This window comes from Staurois parvus, unplaced genomic scaffold (assembly GCF_062004578.1).
Source record: "Staurois parvus isolate SC_StPar_1 unplaced genomic scaffold, SC_StPar_1.0 ptg000350l, whole genome shotgun sequence".
NCBI classification, from domain to species: domain Eukaryota; kingdom Metazoa; phylum Chordata; class Amphibia; order Anura; family Ranidae; genus Staurois; species Staurois parvus.
Window position 1 is genome coordinate 3,390,554 of NW_028318146.1, and position 16,712 is coordinate 3,407,265.

At 41.3% G+C, this 16,712-nt stretch overlaps 1 protein-coding gene across 8 annotated transcripts in view; it reads right to left on the bottom strand.

Annotated features, from left to right (window-relative positions):
• Positions 1-16,712, bottom strand: part of SHANK2 (SH3 and multiple ankyrin repeat domains 2) — a 791,629-nt gene that overhangs the window by 39,165 nt on the left and 735,752 nt on the right. For 5 of the 8 annotated variants that reach the window (XM_089684599.1, XM_089684597.1, XM_089684601.1 and 2 more), the window contains 3 exons: positions 14,576-14,706; positions 10,942-11,053; positions 8,023-8,043 (listed from right to left, as the gene is read on the bottom strand). In XM_089684599.1, the coding sequence (XP_089540725.1) occupies positions 8,023-8,043; positions 10,942-11,053; positions 14,576-14,706 (264 nt within the window). Of the gene's footprint in view, positions 1-8,022; positions 8,044-10,941; positions 11,054-14,575; positions 14,707-14,914; positions 14,975-16,712 lie in introns of all 8 variants that reach the window. The other 3 variants (XM_089684598.1, XM_089684603.1, XM_089684605.1) reach the window with 2 other exon arrangements.

The window sequence follows — 16,712 nt, forward strand, 5'->3', positions numbered from 1 at the left end:
ACTTTACGGCTTCATGTTTTACAAGATACAGAATGTGAACATATGATTGATGATAGAAAGTCTGAACTTTTGGGGACCTCATTGATGGGAGAGTAAATGTAATTTTTTCCCCTGATAATGTGTTTTATGTGCAGGATTTCTAAAGGGGATCACATGTTTGGTGGTCTGTACTGTAGAATATATGAAGCAGAGCCCATACCCCACAATGCCTCTGATAGTGTATTTTAGCATGATGCTTTGCAATTTTGTTTGATTATTACTCAGAACATGTGTAAAAGGGTGACATAGTTTAGCTGTGCCATCACAGCATATTGAAATTCAGCTGAGTCTGTGTAAATTTATATTGTTAATTGCTCTACAAGACTGGAGAGACTAAAATGTGTTATCCCTTTCCATTAGCCTCGTCCTAGTCCCCATCACAATGTCCCATGCCCAAGACATGCTCAGGATGCTCTCAATCCAGGCCCACACTGAGGATCTGGAAACAATTTGAGTGGTTGATTCCTGATCTTGTGATCACTATGTTGGCTCTGACACAGTGACACATGCATTCAGGGTATAGTGAATGAAACAGTGAGGTTTTCTAAGTAAGCCAAAGCTGTATATCTCCAAGTACAGACCCCTATGCGATCCCTTAAGCCAGAAGTTGGGCACTCATATTCGTGAAGTTTATTGTTGAATATCACAGTCTCCTGTGTGAATAAGCAATAAGCAGGAATATCTAGAGGAATACCTGGGTTGTTATATTCACTGACACTGCAGGGGGTCTGTTCAGCGCTCAGCTGCCAGCCATTGCTCTTTGCGGGAAAGATCTCGGCTAATAATATGATGCTTTTAATACTACAAGCTCCACTTAATGCATCAACCAATTCTAGAGAGCAACAGAACAGATCAATTTCATCACAAACATGAACTTCTTCCTTAAAATTCAGGAAAACTGACATCTCTAAGCTTTTTATGATTCTCTAATTATTATTTGTGACCAGTAGGTGTCTCCATTTGCTGTATTCTAGGAGGTTCATCAGATAAGTGGAGATTATTATTATTATTATACAGGATTTATATACAGTTTCCGCAGCACTTGACAACATGAGGGTAGCCAGTACAATTACAATACAATTCAATACAGTAGGGAACAGAGGGCCCTGCTCTATAATCACTAATCACACAGCCAATATGAAGAATCTCTTGTGAGAACAAACCGCATCCTTTCAAATGGAATATTTCATCTTTAGATAAACGAAAACAACTGGATGCGTGCATCTCAAATATCAATTGATGGGCCGTGTATATATGTGCTTATAAATATGCAGGTTTTAAAACACTTGTTAAATCATTATTATATTGTGTATTGTGAGGTGATTTTCTTGTTTTAGTACAGTACAAAATGTACTAAAAGGCATGTTAAGAATGTGTATAAAATACAGTTAAGTGCACCTTAAAATGTTTGCCTCAAAAGGGGGTCTGAATGCAGCAAACTATCCATGGCTAAGCTGCTGCGTGAAGTCTAATACTACATTGAGCATTCATGGTTTCTAATTTAAAGGGCTCTGATGCTAAGAGACGCTTCTTGTGCAAATGTAGAATGTGCATACGGTTCTTTATATCTGGTGTCACTGACTAAGGCAGCAATCTAAATCGGCCTTTCTCAACCTTTTCAACAAAGAGGAACCCTTGAAATATATTTCTGGTCTCAGGGAACCACTGCTAAAAATGTTCTATATCTACAACTCCTGATACATTAGTGTGATAGTCATTTGGAAGAATTCTCCTTACACTTGTGGTCATTGGGAAAAATTACTCGGTTTAGATAGCTAAAAAGATCAATGGTGTCAATGGGAACTTATCTGAAAGGGCAGAAACAGCTCATTGCTCACAGAGAACCCCTAGAAAACACTGGAGCAGCCATTTTCAACCAGGGTGCTCAGACATCCCGGAGTGCCTTCAGGTTTCTTCAGGGGTGCCTTGGCAAAATGCCTAAAAATTGCCAAAAAACTGTATAAAATCCAGCTGGTGGATCAAGCCTGGATTTTATACAGGTTTTCATTGTGCACCATTACAACTTTCTAGACATCACAACCAATGATGTCATCAGTTGATAAGAAGGACATTGGGTACCTGCACAGCATCCTTGCTTGCCCGTCTCTGGTAGCTCTGGGGTCACATTAGCTGAGTCAGAGAGAGAAACTGAGGGAGAAGAGAAACAATGGAATACTAGTCGATACCAGTGTAGAAAGGTGTATTTGCTTTAGAAGAATAAATCACCTCTAACACTGGGTGTCCTACATGTGCAGATGTTGCTTCCTTCTGTAAAACTATTTGTTTTTTTACATTTTGTAATGGGTGCTTCAAGATTGTGCTGAACTGTAAAGGGTACCTTGAGCAGTGGTGTATTTAGGTTTTGTGCTACCCTAGGCAACACAAAAACTGGTGCTGCCGCCCTGAAAAATGCCACCTTTAGCAAACGCTTTGTTGCCTTGTGGTAAATACACCCCTGGCCTCGAGATTGTGCATTACTTTAAAGGGTGCCTTGACTTAAAAAGGTTGAAAAACACTGCTCTGGACGAACCCTGAATGTTTAAAAAAGTGTTACTAAACCCACAACAGTAAAATCAGTCTGTATATGCAGTAAAGCATGCTTGTTATACTCTCTGTGAAACCTAAGGGGTTAATCCTCTGCACTATGTAAAAAGGCGGGTTGATCCTGACTTCTCTGATACTCCTCTTCTTCCAGTGCCCCCCTCTTATCTCCTGATAAGACATATCCTGTGGAGATACTCTGCACATGCCCAATTTGGTGTGTATTGCTAGAGAGGTTTCTTGGGAGAGCGCAACTGCTCAGTACAGGGCCAATCAGTACTGTCCATACAGAAGTCAGGGGTTCTGCATCCTTCTAGAGCAGAAAGAAAACTCCTCCTACAAGCTGTAACCAGTGCTCGGCTGGACACTGATAGAAGCCACAAGACTGCTTTAACTGCTGATGAAAAAAGGTATTTAGCAGTTTATTTTTACTAAAATAATTGCATTTCCATGTTCTGTGTACTGCTGGAGACCAGATAGGGAGAATGCAGAGTCCTGGGTTTAGTAACACTTCAACTTCACCATTTTGTATTAGAAGTAAAACCAAACTGCCTCTCTGCTTTATAGTATCAAACTTGATGTGTACATTGATGTTGCAAGATGACTAGGCGAAAGCCTCCCAAACAAATGTGTTTTGATCAAGACGTGCATTAAGGCTGAGTTTTCAAAAGATGATGTATTTATGTTATAAGATTCATCTTTTGTTACAGTTTTGCTTTTGTTAACAAGCTTATTGTTGGTTTACTTTGAAAAGGAATGATGAGCATTGCAAAAGCATCTGAAATGTGCTTCATGTACTTCACGTGCTTTCTGTTTCACAGCAAATTGAATTAAAACCAGGTGTACAGTGTGCCTGAATAGGACAAGCTGCACTCAATAAAACCAACAAAACTCTGAAAACAAAAATATTATTGCTCTGCAATGTCTGAATCTGTGGATATTATTATTATTCTGTATTTATATAGCGCCAAAGGGTTTGCTCAGCGCTGTACATAGCGAGGGGGACAGAACATGAGACAATACAGTAACAATACAATACACGAGGGGTTCGAGGGCCCTGCTCTTTCGAGCTTACAATCTAGGAAGGAGGGGATAGTGGTACAGGAGGAAGTGGCTGTGGGGGATGGAGTGGTGGGAGGAGTGGAGGAGATCGGTTGTTAGGTGAGGGTGGGGTAGGCTTCTCTGAAGAGATGGGTTTTCAGGGTGCGCCTGAAAGTGAGGAGGGTAGGTGACAGTCTGATGGATTGGGGCAGGGAGTTCCAGAGGATGGGGGAAGTCCTGGAGAAGTCCTGGAGTCGGGCGAGGGAGGAGGAGACCAGGGAGCTAGAGAGTAGGATGTCCTGTGAGGAGCGAAGGGCACGGGTAGGGTGGTATTTGGGTATCAGGTCAGTTAGGTAGTTTGGGGCGACGTTGTGAATGGCTTTGTAGGTTAGATTTAGTAATTTTAATTTGATGTGCTGGGCAATTGGGAGCCAGTGAAGGGATTGGCAGAGGGGGGTGGCAGATGTGGAGCGGTTGGTGAGGTGGATGAGTCTAGCCGCTGAGTTCAGGATAGACTGGAGTGGGGATAGCGTTTGTTTGGGTAGGCCAGTGAGAAGGGAGTTGCAGTAGTCCAGACGTGAGATGATGAGGGAGGGAACGAGTTGTTTAGTGGTGTCTGGGGTGAGGAATGTACGTATCTTGGAGATGTTGCGGAGGTGGAGCCTGCATGATTTTGATAGTGATTGGACATGAGGTTGGAAGGAAAGGTTTGAGTCCAGGGTGACACCCAGGACTTTGGCGTGTGGGGTGGGATTGATGGTGGCGTTGCTAGTTGTGATGGAGAGGATGGGGGGGCACGGGCTGGGGGGAAAACCAGGAGCTCGGTTTTGGACAGGTTTAACTTGAGGAAATGGAGCGACATCCAGCCTGATATGTCGTTCAGGAGGTGCGCGATGCGGGCGGAGAGAGAGGGGGTGAGGTGAGGGGTGGAGAGGTAAATTTGTGTGTCGTCGGCATAGAGGTGATAATTGAAGCCGTGGGAGTGTATCAGTTTGCCAAGTGAGGAGGTGTAGATGGAGAAGAGGAGGGGTCCGAGGACAGAGCCTTGGGGGACTCCAACAGAGAGGGGGAGGTGGCAGCATTATAGGTGACGCTGAAGGAGCGTTGGGATAGGTAGGAGGAGAACCAGGAGAGAGCAGAGTCCCTGATGCCAAAGGAGTGCAGTTTGGTAAGGAGGAGGGGGTGGTCGACTGTGTCGAAGGCCGCGGAGAGGTCAAGGAGCAGGAGGACTGAGTAGTGGCCATTAGCTTTGGTGGTTAGCAGGTCGTTAGTGATTTTGAGGAGGGCGGTTTCGGTGGAGTGTAGGGGACGGAAGCCAGACTGTAGTGGATCAAGGAGGTTGTTATCAGTGAGGTGGGTGCTTAGGCGATTGTAGGCTAAGCACTCCAGGAGCTTGGAAGTGAATGGTAGCAGAGAGATGGGTCTAAGGTTGTTTAGGTCAGTGGGGTCAAGGGAGGGTTTTTTGAGTATGGGGGTGATGTGTGCGTGCTTTAGGGGGGAAGGGAATGTGCCAGTAGAGAGGGAGAGATTGAAGATGTGGGTGAGAGAGCGAATGATGGAGGAGGGGGGTGACTGGAGGAGTTGTGAGGGGATAGGGTCCAGGGGGCAAGTGGTGAGGCGGGTTCAGTGAAGACCTTAGTGACCTCCTCAGTGGTAGCAGGGCTGAAGGAGCGGAGCGTTTTGGAGGTGATAGTGTGCGGGGCGTTAGGTATAAACAACTGTGCATCTGAGTGCTACAACATCCTAACACAACAGTGATTTATAAACTCCCATCTACACAAGGCCCTAATCTGCACTAATAGAAAATAAAGTGGTTGCAGCTGCTGTCTTCCTTTTAAAAATACTAGTTGCCTGGCTGTCTCTGACTTCAACACTTTGAGAAGCTGACCCAAAAGTACCATGCATAACAAAGTTCAGAAAGTCACAATTTCCAATATATAGTTGTGCCAGGTCAGTGACTTTATACTCCGTCTACTGGATCAGCATGATAGCCAGTGAGCTAGTATTTTTACAAGTCAGTCATTGCAGTCTACATCAGCCTTTCCCAACCTTTTTAACATGGAGAAACCCTTGAAATAACATCATGGTCTCAGGGAACCCCTAATAAATACGGAATCCACAGGTCAGTATACATTCGTGTGATGGTCAGAGGAAAGAATGCGTGTTACATTTGAGGCCAGTAGAAATAATTCCCCCTACAGATAGCTAATAAGATCATTAGTGTCAGTGGGAAATTATATGGGGGGCAGAAGCTTTGCATTGTTTAAGAAATCTCTAGCAACCTCTAGAGCAGTGGTTCTCAACCTGTGGGTTGCGACCCCTTTGGGGGTCGAACGACCCTTTCACAGGGGTCGCCTAAGACAATCTGGGAAAACACATATTTCCGATGTGTAAAGAGCAGCTACTGTGTAGAAAGCAGCTACTGTGTTGAAAGCAGCAGTATTGGAGGTAAAACGACACTTCATGAATATATAATTACTGGGTAAATAATTTTATGGTTGGGGGTCACCACAACATGAGGAACTGTATTAAAGGGTCACGGAATTAGGCAGGTTGAGAACCACTGCTCTAGAGGAACCCTAGCTGAGAAAGGCTGATCTGCATGCTTCCTCACTAGAAGTTTCCCTTAATAAAAATGTTACAATGCATCTAAAATAGAGAACGGATTGTTGCTTGAAAAACAAATGTGTTAAATGACCATCCTTCAAATTAAGACTACTAATATTTGTCTCTGGCAGATGGTGAGAACTCTTTTCTTTGTCTTCAAGAGCCTCTGTGTGTGTCTAGTGCCTTGTCCCCTGCTCTGGTTTTATCCGCCATCCCTTGTGTCATTACTGAGTCGATTAGTGTGTTCTGTAGTGATGTAGTGGCCCATATATACAACCACAGTGCTCAGTGGAAGACACAGGCATCCGACACACCTGGAAGTGTCAGATGCTTATTAATCTGCTGGAGGCTGTAGTGCTTGAAGACAGCTACATTTGAGCTTGCGGTCCACCAGAAAAGTAATTATTAAAGTAGTAGTAAAGTCACTTTTTCATTTTTACATACAGGTAAGCTCACAATAAAGCTTACATGTAGGTAAAATTAATATTTTAGGAGATATTCTACAGAGCAGCAGCCAGTGCCATCACTGGCGCATGCGTTCTGAAGGAACAGGCATACCCGTGTCATTCCTTCAGAGCAATGTACCATGGCTGAGACTACTGCGCGCATGCATGAAAGCGACGTCATCAGCAGCTCGGCCATTCAAGCAGCCGTAGCCCGAGGACCTGGAAGGAAGCCTGGGTGAAGATGGAAGCCTCTGCTGCAGTGACAGCGCACCACTGGAGGGCTTCGTTTTAAGGGAAGTCTTTCATAATATGCTAATATGCATCATATTACTTTGTAGCAGGAAACCTTTTTTTGTGTGTTTTTTGAGTTTACTACCACTTTAAGAGTCTTCTCTGGCATGGAGTTTATTTAAAAATATTTTCAAGTAGCAATCACCTAAAAAAACAAACACAACTGTCACAAAACAAACATGGAGGCTGCCATCTTGCTTTCCTCCTTAAAATATCAGTTGCCGGTCATGCTGCTGCTTTGGCATTAATGCTCTTTTAGCGACTGACCTAGAAGAAGCACAGGGACGAGGAATTCTGATTTGTGTGTAAAGCATGTTGATTCAAGGTCTGTAGATCAAAAAGTACTGAAGCCATGCAAGTAGCAATTTTTAGAAAGTGACCATCAATGGCAGCCCCATGTAGTCCATGTGACAGGTGTCCTTGTGACAGTTGTAAGGCTGGCCATACACCATACAATTTTCTGTCCAATTTCTGCCTAATTTCCTTTAGATTTACCTTCAACTATGTAGCGCAAGGGCCTGCCTAATTGGATACAATTGAAAGTGTTGTTAGGTTTGACCTCATATTATATGGTTTTTGGTAAACCTAAACCAAAAATCTCAGGAATATTGTATAGTGTATGGCCAGCCTTACACTAGGAGAGCACTGCAGTGGCTGATGTCAGGCAACAAAGAGGCCTCAAAGTCATGACTGACAAGTGAAGTGGTCTGCAAGAATTGGATGTATCATTGTTTATTCGCTTCTATATTCTCTTGGAACATGCACAACGTGATCATTGGTTGCAACTTGGCTGCAATGTTTAAGAAGGTTATCATTGCTATAAACCACACAGAATCCCCAATTTAACCTCTTGTGTGTTTCTACTTTGACTAGTGAAGAACCTTAACCTGATGCTTATGCAGATGAAGAGGGTGAGGCAATGAAAAGCATTAGTAGAACTTGCCAGTAATACACACTAATTACAGCCTGCAAAATAAAACTAGCTGAAACATGCAAATGAAACGGTAAGAATAATCAGTGTATAATTGCACATCCTAAAGTGTACCGAGCTACTAACCTGACAGAGTGATTCTGCTGTCTGACAAAAGGAAATCACTTGTTAATTATGCAGAAAATAATTTGCCATCTTTGCTGCCTAGTCATGTAGCATTAGATTACATGGAATTATTTGTAATTAATTTACTGTCTGCATAGTTCATGACATAACGGAAGCAAAATTTCAACACTCCAATACACCTCAAACAGTAAGTGACAAGTGACGGTACAAGCCATGAAGACAGGATAGTAACAGGAGACTGTTTGCAGCAAGTGTCTGAGCTTACTGTCCAGGAAAATCTTCTTACATTTGATAGGAGCTCTCCACGTAGCAGTATGTTATGGCAGCATTCTGCTCAATGGGGGGCACTTTTATCTTTGCACCTGACTTTTTGCCATTTGTGCATAATGGCATAGACTAGCAGTAGTGTTGGTGGTACTAGTAGAGACTCAATTTTCACAACTATCATCTGTCATTTGATTGAGGCTGGTTTTGAAGCAAGGTTGAGGTTAAAGGTTAGGTTTAGGGATTGGTTGTAGAATGAAAGTATTAAACTCAACATAATATAGAAAAAAAAAACTGCGACAAATAAGGTTTTTATGACAGAAGAGACCGTAATGGTCTCTTCCGTCAAAAATGCTGCCCTGTCTATCAGAGGTAATGTACACTGGGCCACACACGTGCAGCTCAGAGTTCATTTATGGCACTTGCTCTGTGCCATGATGAAGTGACTCCAGTGAGGGAGCGATGTCATTGCACCCCGGCCAGTCAAGTGGCCAAACAGAGCAAACCCAGAAGAAAGACTGGGAGAAGATGGCAGCACCCAAGCACTGACAGTGCAGTGCTGGAGGACAGGTCTGTCACAATGTGGTAGTATGTGGGGTACATCAGTACATTATGAAATAAACCTGCAGGGGCCCGTTTACTAAAAATGTTTTTGTAGAGTTTAATTCCGCTTTAAGGCTTAGGGGTTACACTGTGGTTTTAGAGTTTGGGTCTACAAAGACATATATCAAGAGAAATGTAGGGAATACAGTTGGTGACTACCCTCTGAAAATGCTAATTGCCTGGCTTTCTCTGGTGTTAAATTTTCTAAGTCGCTGACCTGGAACAAAGGTTGAGTAAGAACACTTGACCAGGGTACTTATTTCAGGTTAGTGCGACTCAGAATGCAACAAAGCCACTGGATGGCCATAGCAGCCAGACAACTAGTATTCTCAGAGGTGGTGTCCTATATATTTCTTTCAGTACAGTTTTCCCTTTACTGTAAACAACTTTTTTATCCTCCAGGAATTTTCAATATTTGTCAAAATGTCACAAGATATTAAAACGCAGAGAGGAAGACTCATTTTACATACTGTATATCAGGACATTAAGCCTATCCAAATATTTTTCAAAGAGAATTTACAGTGGGTTTTTTTTTTTATTTTAACAGAAAATTTAGAAATTGTGATAGAATTTTATTTAGATATGCATGTGAAAGATATATTAGCATGATATAAATCTACTTCACATAGACTGGTAATGTTTTGCTTTTTTTAGCTTCCTGCTTTGTGACTGCAGCATGACTGCTTGTGATTTATGCAGTAGGCATTACAGTATGTAGTAAAGCAAAGCCGAGTGGATAGCACTTGAAGTCCATGTACTTGACTGACTGTGTGCATCTGGAAAAATCTAGATCAAAAGATAAGAAGTCACCAGCACTCCATGCTGGACAGTATTGGTAACTTCTTATGTTATGATGCACCTAACCAGCCCGAGTGGCTCTGTGGCAACACACCCTACCTGAGCTCATTGTAGAAGAACCCAGATCAATGAAGCCTTCTGCACAATCAGGGATGCTTAGCTGAGATGTTCACCCTTTGTGTAATAGATTTTACCAGCTTGGTAAGTGCTACGTGTAGACATACATGTATGCCCACAGTGCTACAGTAGCAAGAAGGTTGACACAGCAAATAACAGCAGTCTACAGGGCCCCTGAGGATAAATGGACTGACCAATAAGTACAGTGGTCCTGCCAATATTGCACTTAAGGCTCAGTTCACACTAATATGACTTGCGACACAAAGTCGAAACCCATTTCTTCAATGGCACCCATTCCAATCTATGCGACTAAAGCTGCAGTACCTTTAAAAAAGGTCCCTGCACTGCTTTGATTTTCTTGCAGCTTGAGTGGTATAGAGTGTAAAAGTCACATTAAAGTCTCGCTGGAAATCAAGCAACTTTGGAGAAGCGCTAGTGTGAACCAAGCCTAAAGAGGTATGGTCCTAACAGATTTTGTTTTTTTAAAATGATCCTTGAAATGACTATCTTTCTGTTGATGGAAGTAGTTGAGTCCTGGTAGTAAAGTGAAGATATGTAAATGTCAACACTCCTTTTTTTATTACTATACATTTGGTTGTCTAGGTTAATTGTTTTTCAGGATTTCTTACTACATAATACTGCAACATATTTTGTCCTCACAGTGCCAGCTTTCGCTGGGGGTAACAGTAGCTCAGCCAGGAATTGTCTAACAAGATCATTGACTATATTACCAGACATTAGATGTACAGCAATCAGTCTGATTGGCAGACCATCATATCATACATGTGTAAATGCAATGTTAAATTAGACGATGCTGAAATAAAGATATTCTAAAGTTCCATCCAGGTATATTTTCCATGCTCTGGGTAAACATTAGACTATATTTGCTTTATCTAGCTACTTTACTATTTTGGAGAGTGCTTTACAAAAATATGAGCACAACAATAATGATCAGATGGTCCCGGTACAAACAGCCAAAGTGACACAGTTAAGAATAGGAGTGTTGCAGCATGCAATGGACTGAAACACCAAACTGTAATGTTTGGTTACTTTTTAGGCATCACCAACAGGTATAAAGCTTATCTGTATTGCAGGACAGCACACATAGACACACATCACAGGGAAGTGAGGGCTTACCTATAGATTTCTGCCTTCTCATTGTGCCACGAGGTACACCCAGAAATGGGCCATGAGGGATTCCTGGAACAGTGGGCGGCATTACAGCGATACCCTGCCTATCATACATGGACTAAAACAGAATGAGATAAAACACAGCTAATGGAAGGCCTTTTCAATTACATGGCATTATCAAACAACTTTCACAGGATAACATACAATCTCTTTCATGTATTCTGTTTTTAATATTTAAACTCAATCTACAAGCAGAAAATGGTATACAAAGAAAACCAAACCAAGCCTAGGGAAGTCTTTCTAAAACAGCACCATCTTGACATTTACGCTATAAACCTAGAGTTGCATAGACACTTTTAAAACTTGCCGTTGTATGACTAAAATCTCATGCAATTGTTTTGTTTTGCTAGCATCAAGTTCATTCAGTCTGTAAAAGGGGAAGTCGGATCTATGGTTTCTATAGGTGCTTGATAGAGGAAAAAAAGAATAACTACAATAATCTTGTATCGCCAGTATGGGGATGGGACAGCATTTAGAAGAAGGCATAGGTAGTGCCTGTAAAGTTGAGTGTCTTGCTGGGGTGAAAAAAAAAGAGTAAAGGTTTGAGTTATATATTATTCCCAGAGAAACTGCCGTCTCAGGCTCTTTCCATAGCTGGCCCCATGACCAAAAGTTTAGGCATTAGGCTACATGATCCATGGTGGAGAGGAGCATCAGCCAATCTTAAAGCGGTAATAAACCCCAAATCAGAAATATAACATCATGAAGTAATCAAAATATAGTGCTTAAATCACTGGTAGCACTGTGAAAAACATATAATCAACGAAACAAAAAAAATACGTAAAAAAAAATATATGATAAAATCCACATGGTGCGGTAAGTGTTTACAAGTTCCTAACCCAGAAATCCATTCCGAAACTTGACCAACTGCCTTATTCCCCAACTTAGCACCCTGCGATTTTTGTCTGTTCCCACAATCAAAAAATGTCCTTAAAGGACACCAATTTGATGACATTCTGGACATCCAGCATGCCATGACAAACATACTGTGGAGCATTCCAGAAAAGGAATTCCAGGAATGTTTCTGGTATAGGCACAGCCATCTACAGAATTGCGTCACTTCACAAGGGGACTACTTTGAAGGTGACAACAGTTGCCAGTGAAGGGGTAAGCAAACATTGTTTTCCTTTTTTTTAACAGTTCACTCTGGGAATTAAATTGTCACACCTCGTACTATTTTACATACACATTTTCATTTTCCCATTTAAAGGATAAGTGCACTTTTGAAACCCATCAACTATCATATCTTAGAAAATTTCCAAAAAATAACTTCCATTATTTCTACTTCTTTTTGTGTTCTTTGAAGTCTGTTATTAAAGAGGCTTCCAAGAGTACCTGAGCCCTTGTGGTGTTACCTCAAATGTGACATATCAGCTTATGTTAAGGGCCCTTTCCTACTGAGGAGTTTTTTTAAGCACTTTTGTGTTTTAAAAAAAGAAAAGCTCATGAAAAATGCTTCCCTATGTGACTATGTATGTTTTCACACTGGGGCATTATGCTTTCGTTGCGGTGTAAAAATTCCTGCTCGCAGCATTTTTGGAGCATGTTTGTTCAGTTTAAAAAAAAAAACCCCCATTGAAATCAATGGAAAACACCTCAAAAATGAGTCGCATGTCCTTTAAAAAATGCACCGCAAGCATGGCAAAAGCACGGTAAAAACGCATATGTGTTTTTGCAGCAGCTCAATGTGAAAGTGCCCTAAAGCGGAACCTCACTCTCTAAATCAACATTGAATATCTATAAACCTTATGCTGCTAACAATAGTAAATAGATAAGAAAGTATATCATATTTTATATAGTTTTCACATTTTCTTTTACATTTCTTCAGTTACTTCCTGGTTTCCAGGCCTAGGAAAATTATGTCATACATCCCAGGTGCCTTCAGGAGGGTAGGAGGGGTTTTCTCGGCTAAGCACACCCACCTGCCTGCATGCATGAACTAAGGGCAGATGGATTTCAGGAAGTAAATGCTACATGAATCATCTGCCCTTGAACATGCTAGGAGGTGTTTTTCAAAGTGATTTTGCAGCAAAATAAAGCCATTGATGGATGGGGTAGTTTGCTTTGAATGTTAAAAATAAATTAAATAGTGTTTTTTGGTTTGCGGTACTCATGTGCAGAGCAGTTCCACTTTAAGATGCCTTGTTCATAATTGGCTGACAGAGATCATATGGTATGGTCTCATCTAAAATATACTCTAAGCAAAACTAATTTGTTATGAAGATTCTCTCTTCTGTGTCTATATCCATGTACACATACTTTCTGATACTGGACATAAAAAATATGTGCAATGTAAAAAAACTTCATGCTATGCCCAAGGCATTGAAGGCACTGAATTATCCAAGTAGGACGACAAATATATATCACATTTCATGAATTACAAATGGCAAAGATTCAGGTCGCACTCCACTGAGATTGTTTTTTAATTTAACCAACTATATTGTAGCAGTTGCATGGCATACCATCCACAATCTCTCCTGTTGGACATAACTTCTCGCTTACATGTTTCACCCTTGTTCAGGGCTTAGTCATAGGAAATGAATTACAAAGGTGCACTTATCCTTTAAATAGAAACCTATACTGAGAGAAATGCAAACGCTTCCCCTGCTGACCTCCTTCTGAAAATCATAGTTACCTAGCTGACTTGGGCTATAATATTTTCTGGAACAAGAATGCCAAGCAGGAAAGTAAGCCTTCCTCATCTACAGTATATATATTTCAGGCCAGGGAGTCAAGGTAGTGACTGTGCGCAATGAGCATGACAGCCTGGGACTCTTCATATTCAAGGTTAGGGGAGGTCAAGAATGGAAACTCGTATATTCTTCAGCACTGGTTTACTTAGTGTGTATATATAGCCAAAGCTTTTTTTCTAGTTTTGGATAGAGTTGGGAATGGTTCAAATCTGTCTGTTTTTTTCCTGTCTGTAGATTTCCCTTTAATTCATGTCCCATAGATGCAACAAGAAGTAAAAGAAAATCTCCACAAACTTAGAGGAATTCCCCTTTAGACAGTTGTCTGGATCAGGTGGTATTCCTTACATTCTACAACTTTAAAATGTTGATTTTAATCACTTTTTTTGTGCCAGTTATAGTGGCCACCAGAGAGTGGCACATACCCAGTGGGGGCACAACAATAAAAACTTGACAAGGGGTTATAGCACTTCTATACACACAAAACTTTGAACAAATGTTAGGCTGCACATACACAAAATCATAAGGGATGATCTTTAGAATAAAATAAATAACTTCTCTGTTTGCAAAAACAATTGTTTTTAGAAGCCATGTTTTTACACTATAACATGAACGCTTATTATTTTATTTAGCGTGGGTGCATTCTTTAAATTAACAGTATGCCATTTTTTAGTAGCCAGGTTGACTTCTATGAACAAAACTCACAACTAAGGTTACATCCTTCACACTTTCTGAAGTTGACCATCAGATGTTCAGCTCTTACAACGTCATAAGCATGAATTTGGTCCCCATTATCACCTATGAATCTTTTATCAAACACGATTGTCGAGTGTAGTGTCCAAATGTGACATGCAACACATTGGCCACTCCAGCCCACCTCTCCTACTCACATTGGCTTCTGTAACAGGAGGGAAGCATCTGCTTGTTGGGCGCTGCTTAATTGTAGCCACCCTGGAATCTACTGGCATGTTGTCCACTGGTCTTAAAGGCTTGGATATTGGGGTAGAGTCTTCATTTTTATCTGCAATGAGATCACAAGTTCACCCTCCAACAGGACCCTCATAAACAGCTGCATAGTATCAGACTTTGTAAAAAATGCAAACAAATGAGTAATCTGAAGGTTCGTTGGTAACAAAGCACTGCAGTAGCATTCTCCAGGCGTGCAAGCTGTAATCTTTGAATGAAGCATGCATGGGTTTGTTTTAAGCCTACATGCATGTGATCTTTACTTAGTGGAACGCGAATTACAATCCTCCTCTTCAAACACTCAACATCTGAAAGTTGAACATCTACATAGAAACGGAGAGAAAACCTTTAGCATAAACATTTCTGCTAACGAAGCACAGTCCTCCAGAGATGTGTAAGGAGGGTAGAAGGGTCATTTTGAAAGACAAGATGCCTTGTGCAAACTTGTTTTATGCAACTCTCACCATACCGTCTCTAGATGTACATGATGCATAGCCAAAGGCAACACAGAATTCATGGGGGAAATAGATGCATCAATTATTATTTTATTATTATTATTTTTTGTAGCACAGTGACTTTTAAAATCATTCATCTATATCAGCAATGTAATATTTCTCCAGTCAAGAAAGGGTATAAAAATGTTGGAAGAAGGATTACTTTGGTGAGTTTTTGCAGTTCCAGCCCTCCAAGTGATGCTCTGAAGGAACATGCAAATGCAATTTATTTAGCAGTAGCCTGCAACAAATATCTGACGGATCTGTTATCTAAAGCAATGCACAGACTGGATTTCTTACATTGCCATTGTATTTATGATTGGGGGGGGGGGGGTTATAAATCCTGGTAGTTATTCTGTCAATATTACAGAACACAGGTACTAATGGCTGCACAAAAAGTCTCACTGATAACACCAGGAGAACTCTGCCTATTCTGTTTGGGTGCGTCTAACACAAACAGAACTGTGTACTCAAAACATGGCACAGAGCTTATAAACACGGTTTGGGCACTGCTTTAAGCAACTCAGAGATATGAGAGGAGAGTTGGCCAATACAGTTGGTTTCAGCAGCAGTTTCAACAACCTAATTGCCTATAAGGGAAGGTGTATAAAAAAACAGTCGCACTAGCTATTCTCTTCCCAATCTCTTCAGTGACATTTTGTAAGGCTAAGATAGCTGGCCTAAGTTTATTTCATATATTTCAGCCCTTTCGTAAATCCTTTGCCCTATGTGCCATCAGAGCATGCCTACATGTCAGACCACTCTAAACTGAAGTGTTGGCTCATGCCTACACATCAGCCTACCCTGGAAAAAAGGGAAGTCTTCTTGGGAAGAGGGGTCTTGCTAGTGCAGTCTTTTTCTGGTTACCAACGAGAAACTATGGCTATAAATAAACACTCCAGCATTAGTATGGACCACTTCTGCTAGCCCACAACTTACAAAACCATAAAAAAAATTGAAAAAGTACTTCATTATGCACTTCATCCATTTAGTTTTCAAACAAAACCCATACATCAGGTACTCTGTTGGGGTGCTTTTATGTATGAAGTTTTAAACTTTACAAAACGTAATAGTAACAACTGGCATTGGAGAGCTAGGAACATTTCCACTTTCCTGTATAGTCAAACCATCGCACACTGAGGCAGGGGAAGAAACAGTCTGTACATAGAGCTCAGGAGAACACTGTGGCTGAGCAATATGATGGTCTCCTTCAATACACAGTTTGGTTACATTGGCTTCTGCCTGACTTTGGTTTACAGTTTAATTATAACTGCTTGTCCTTTACCTGCTTTGAAAATGTATCCTCTCTGCAGTGGGTTTGCTGTAAGGCCTGGCAGATGATGTGAAAAGCAAAAATGTGCAAAGAATAAAAAGCAAAGCCTAACTCAGCCAAGCAATGGAAAGAAAAGCACCGGTCACTTAGTAGTCAGCCACTTATCTTCTGCTTATTTTTCCAGCATGGGGTTGGCTCATACTAAACTTCAGGAGGTAAAGGCAAGCAGGCACACCGAAACTTCCATCAGGCAGAACTTCTAAAGACTATTATCAATCTGATGGTCTGCAGGAC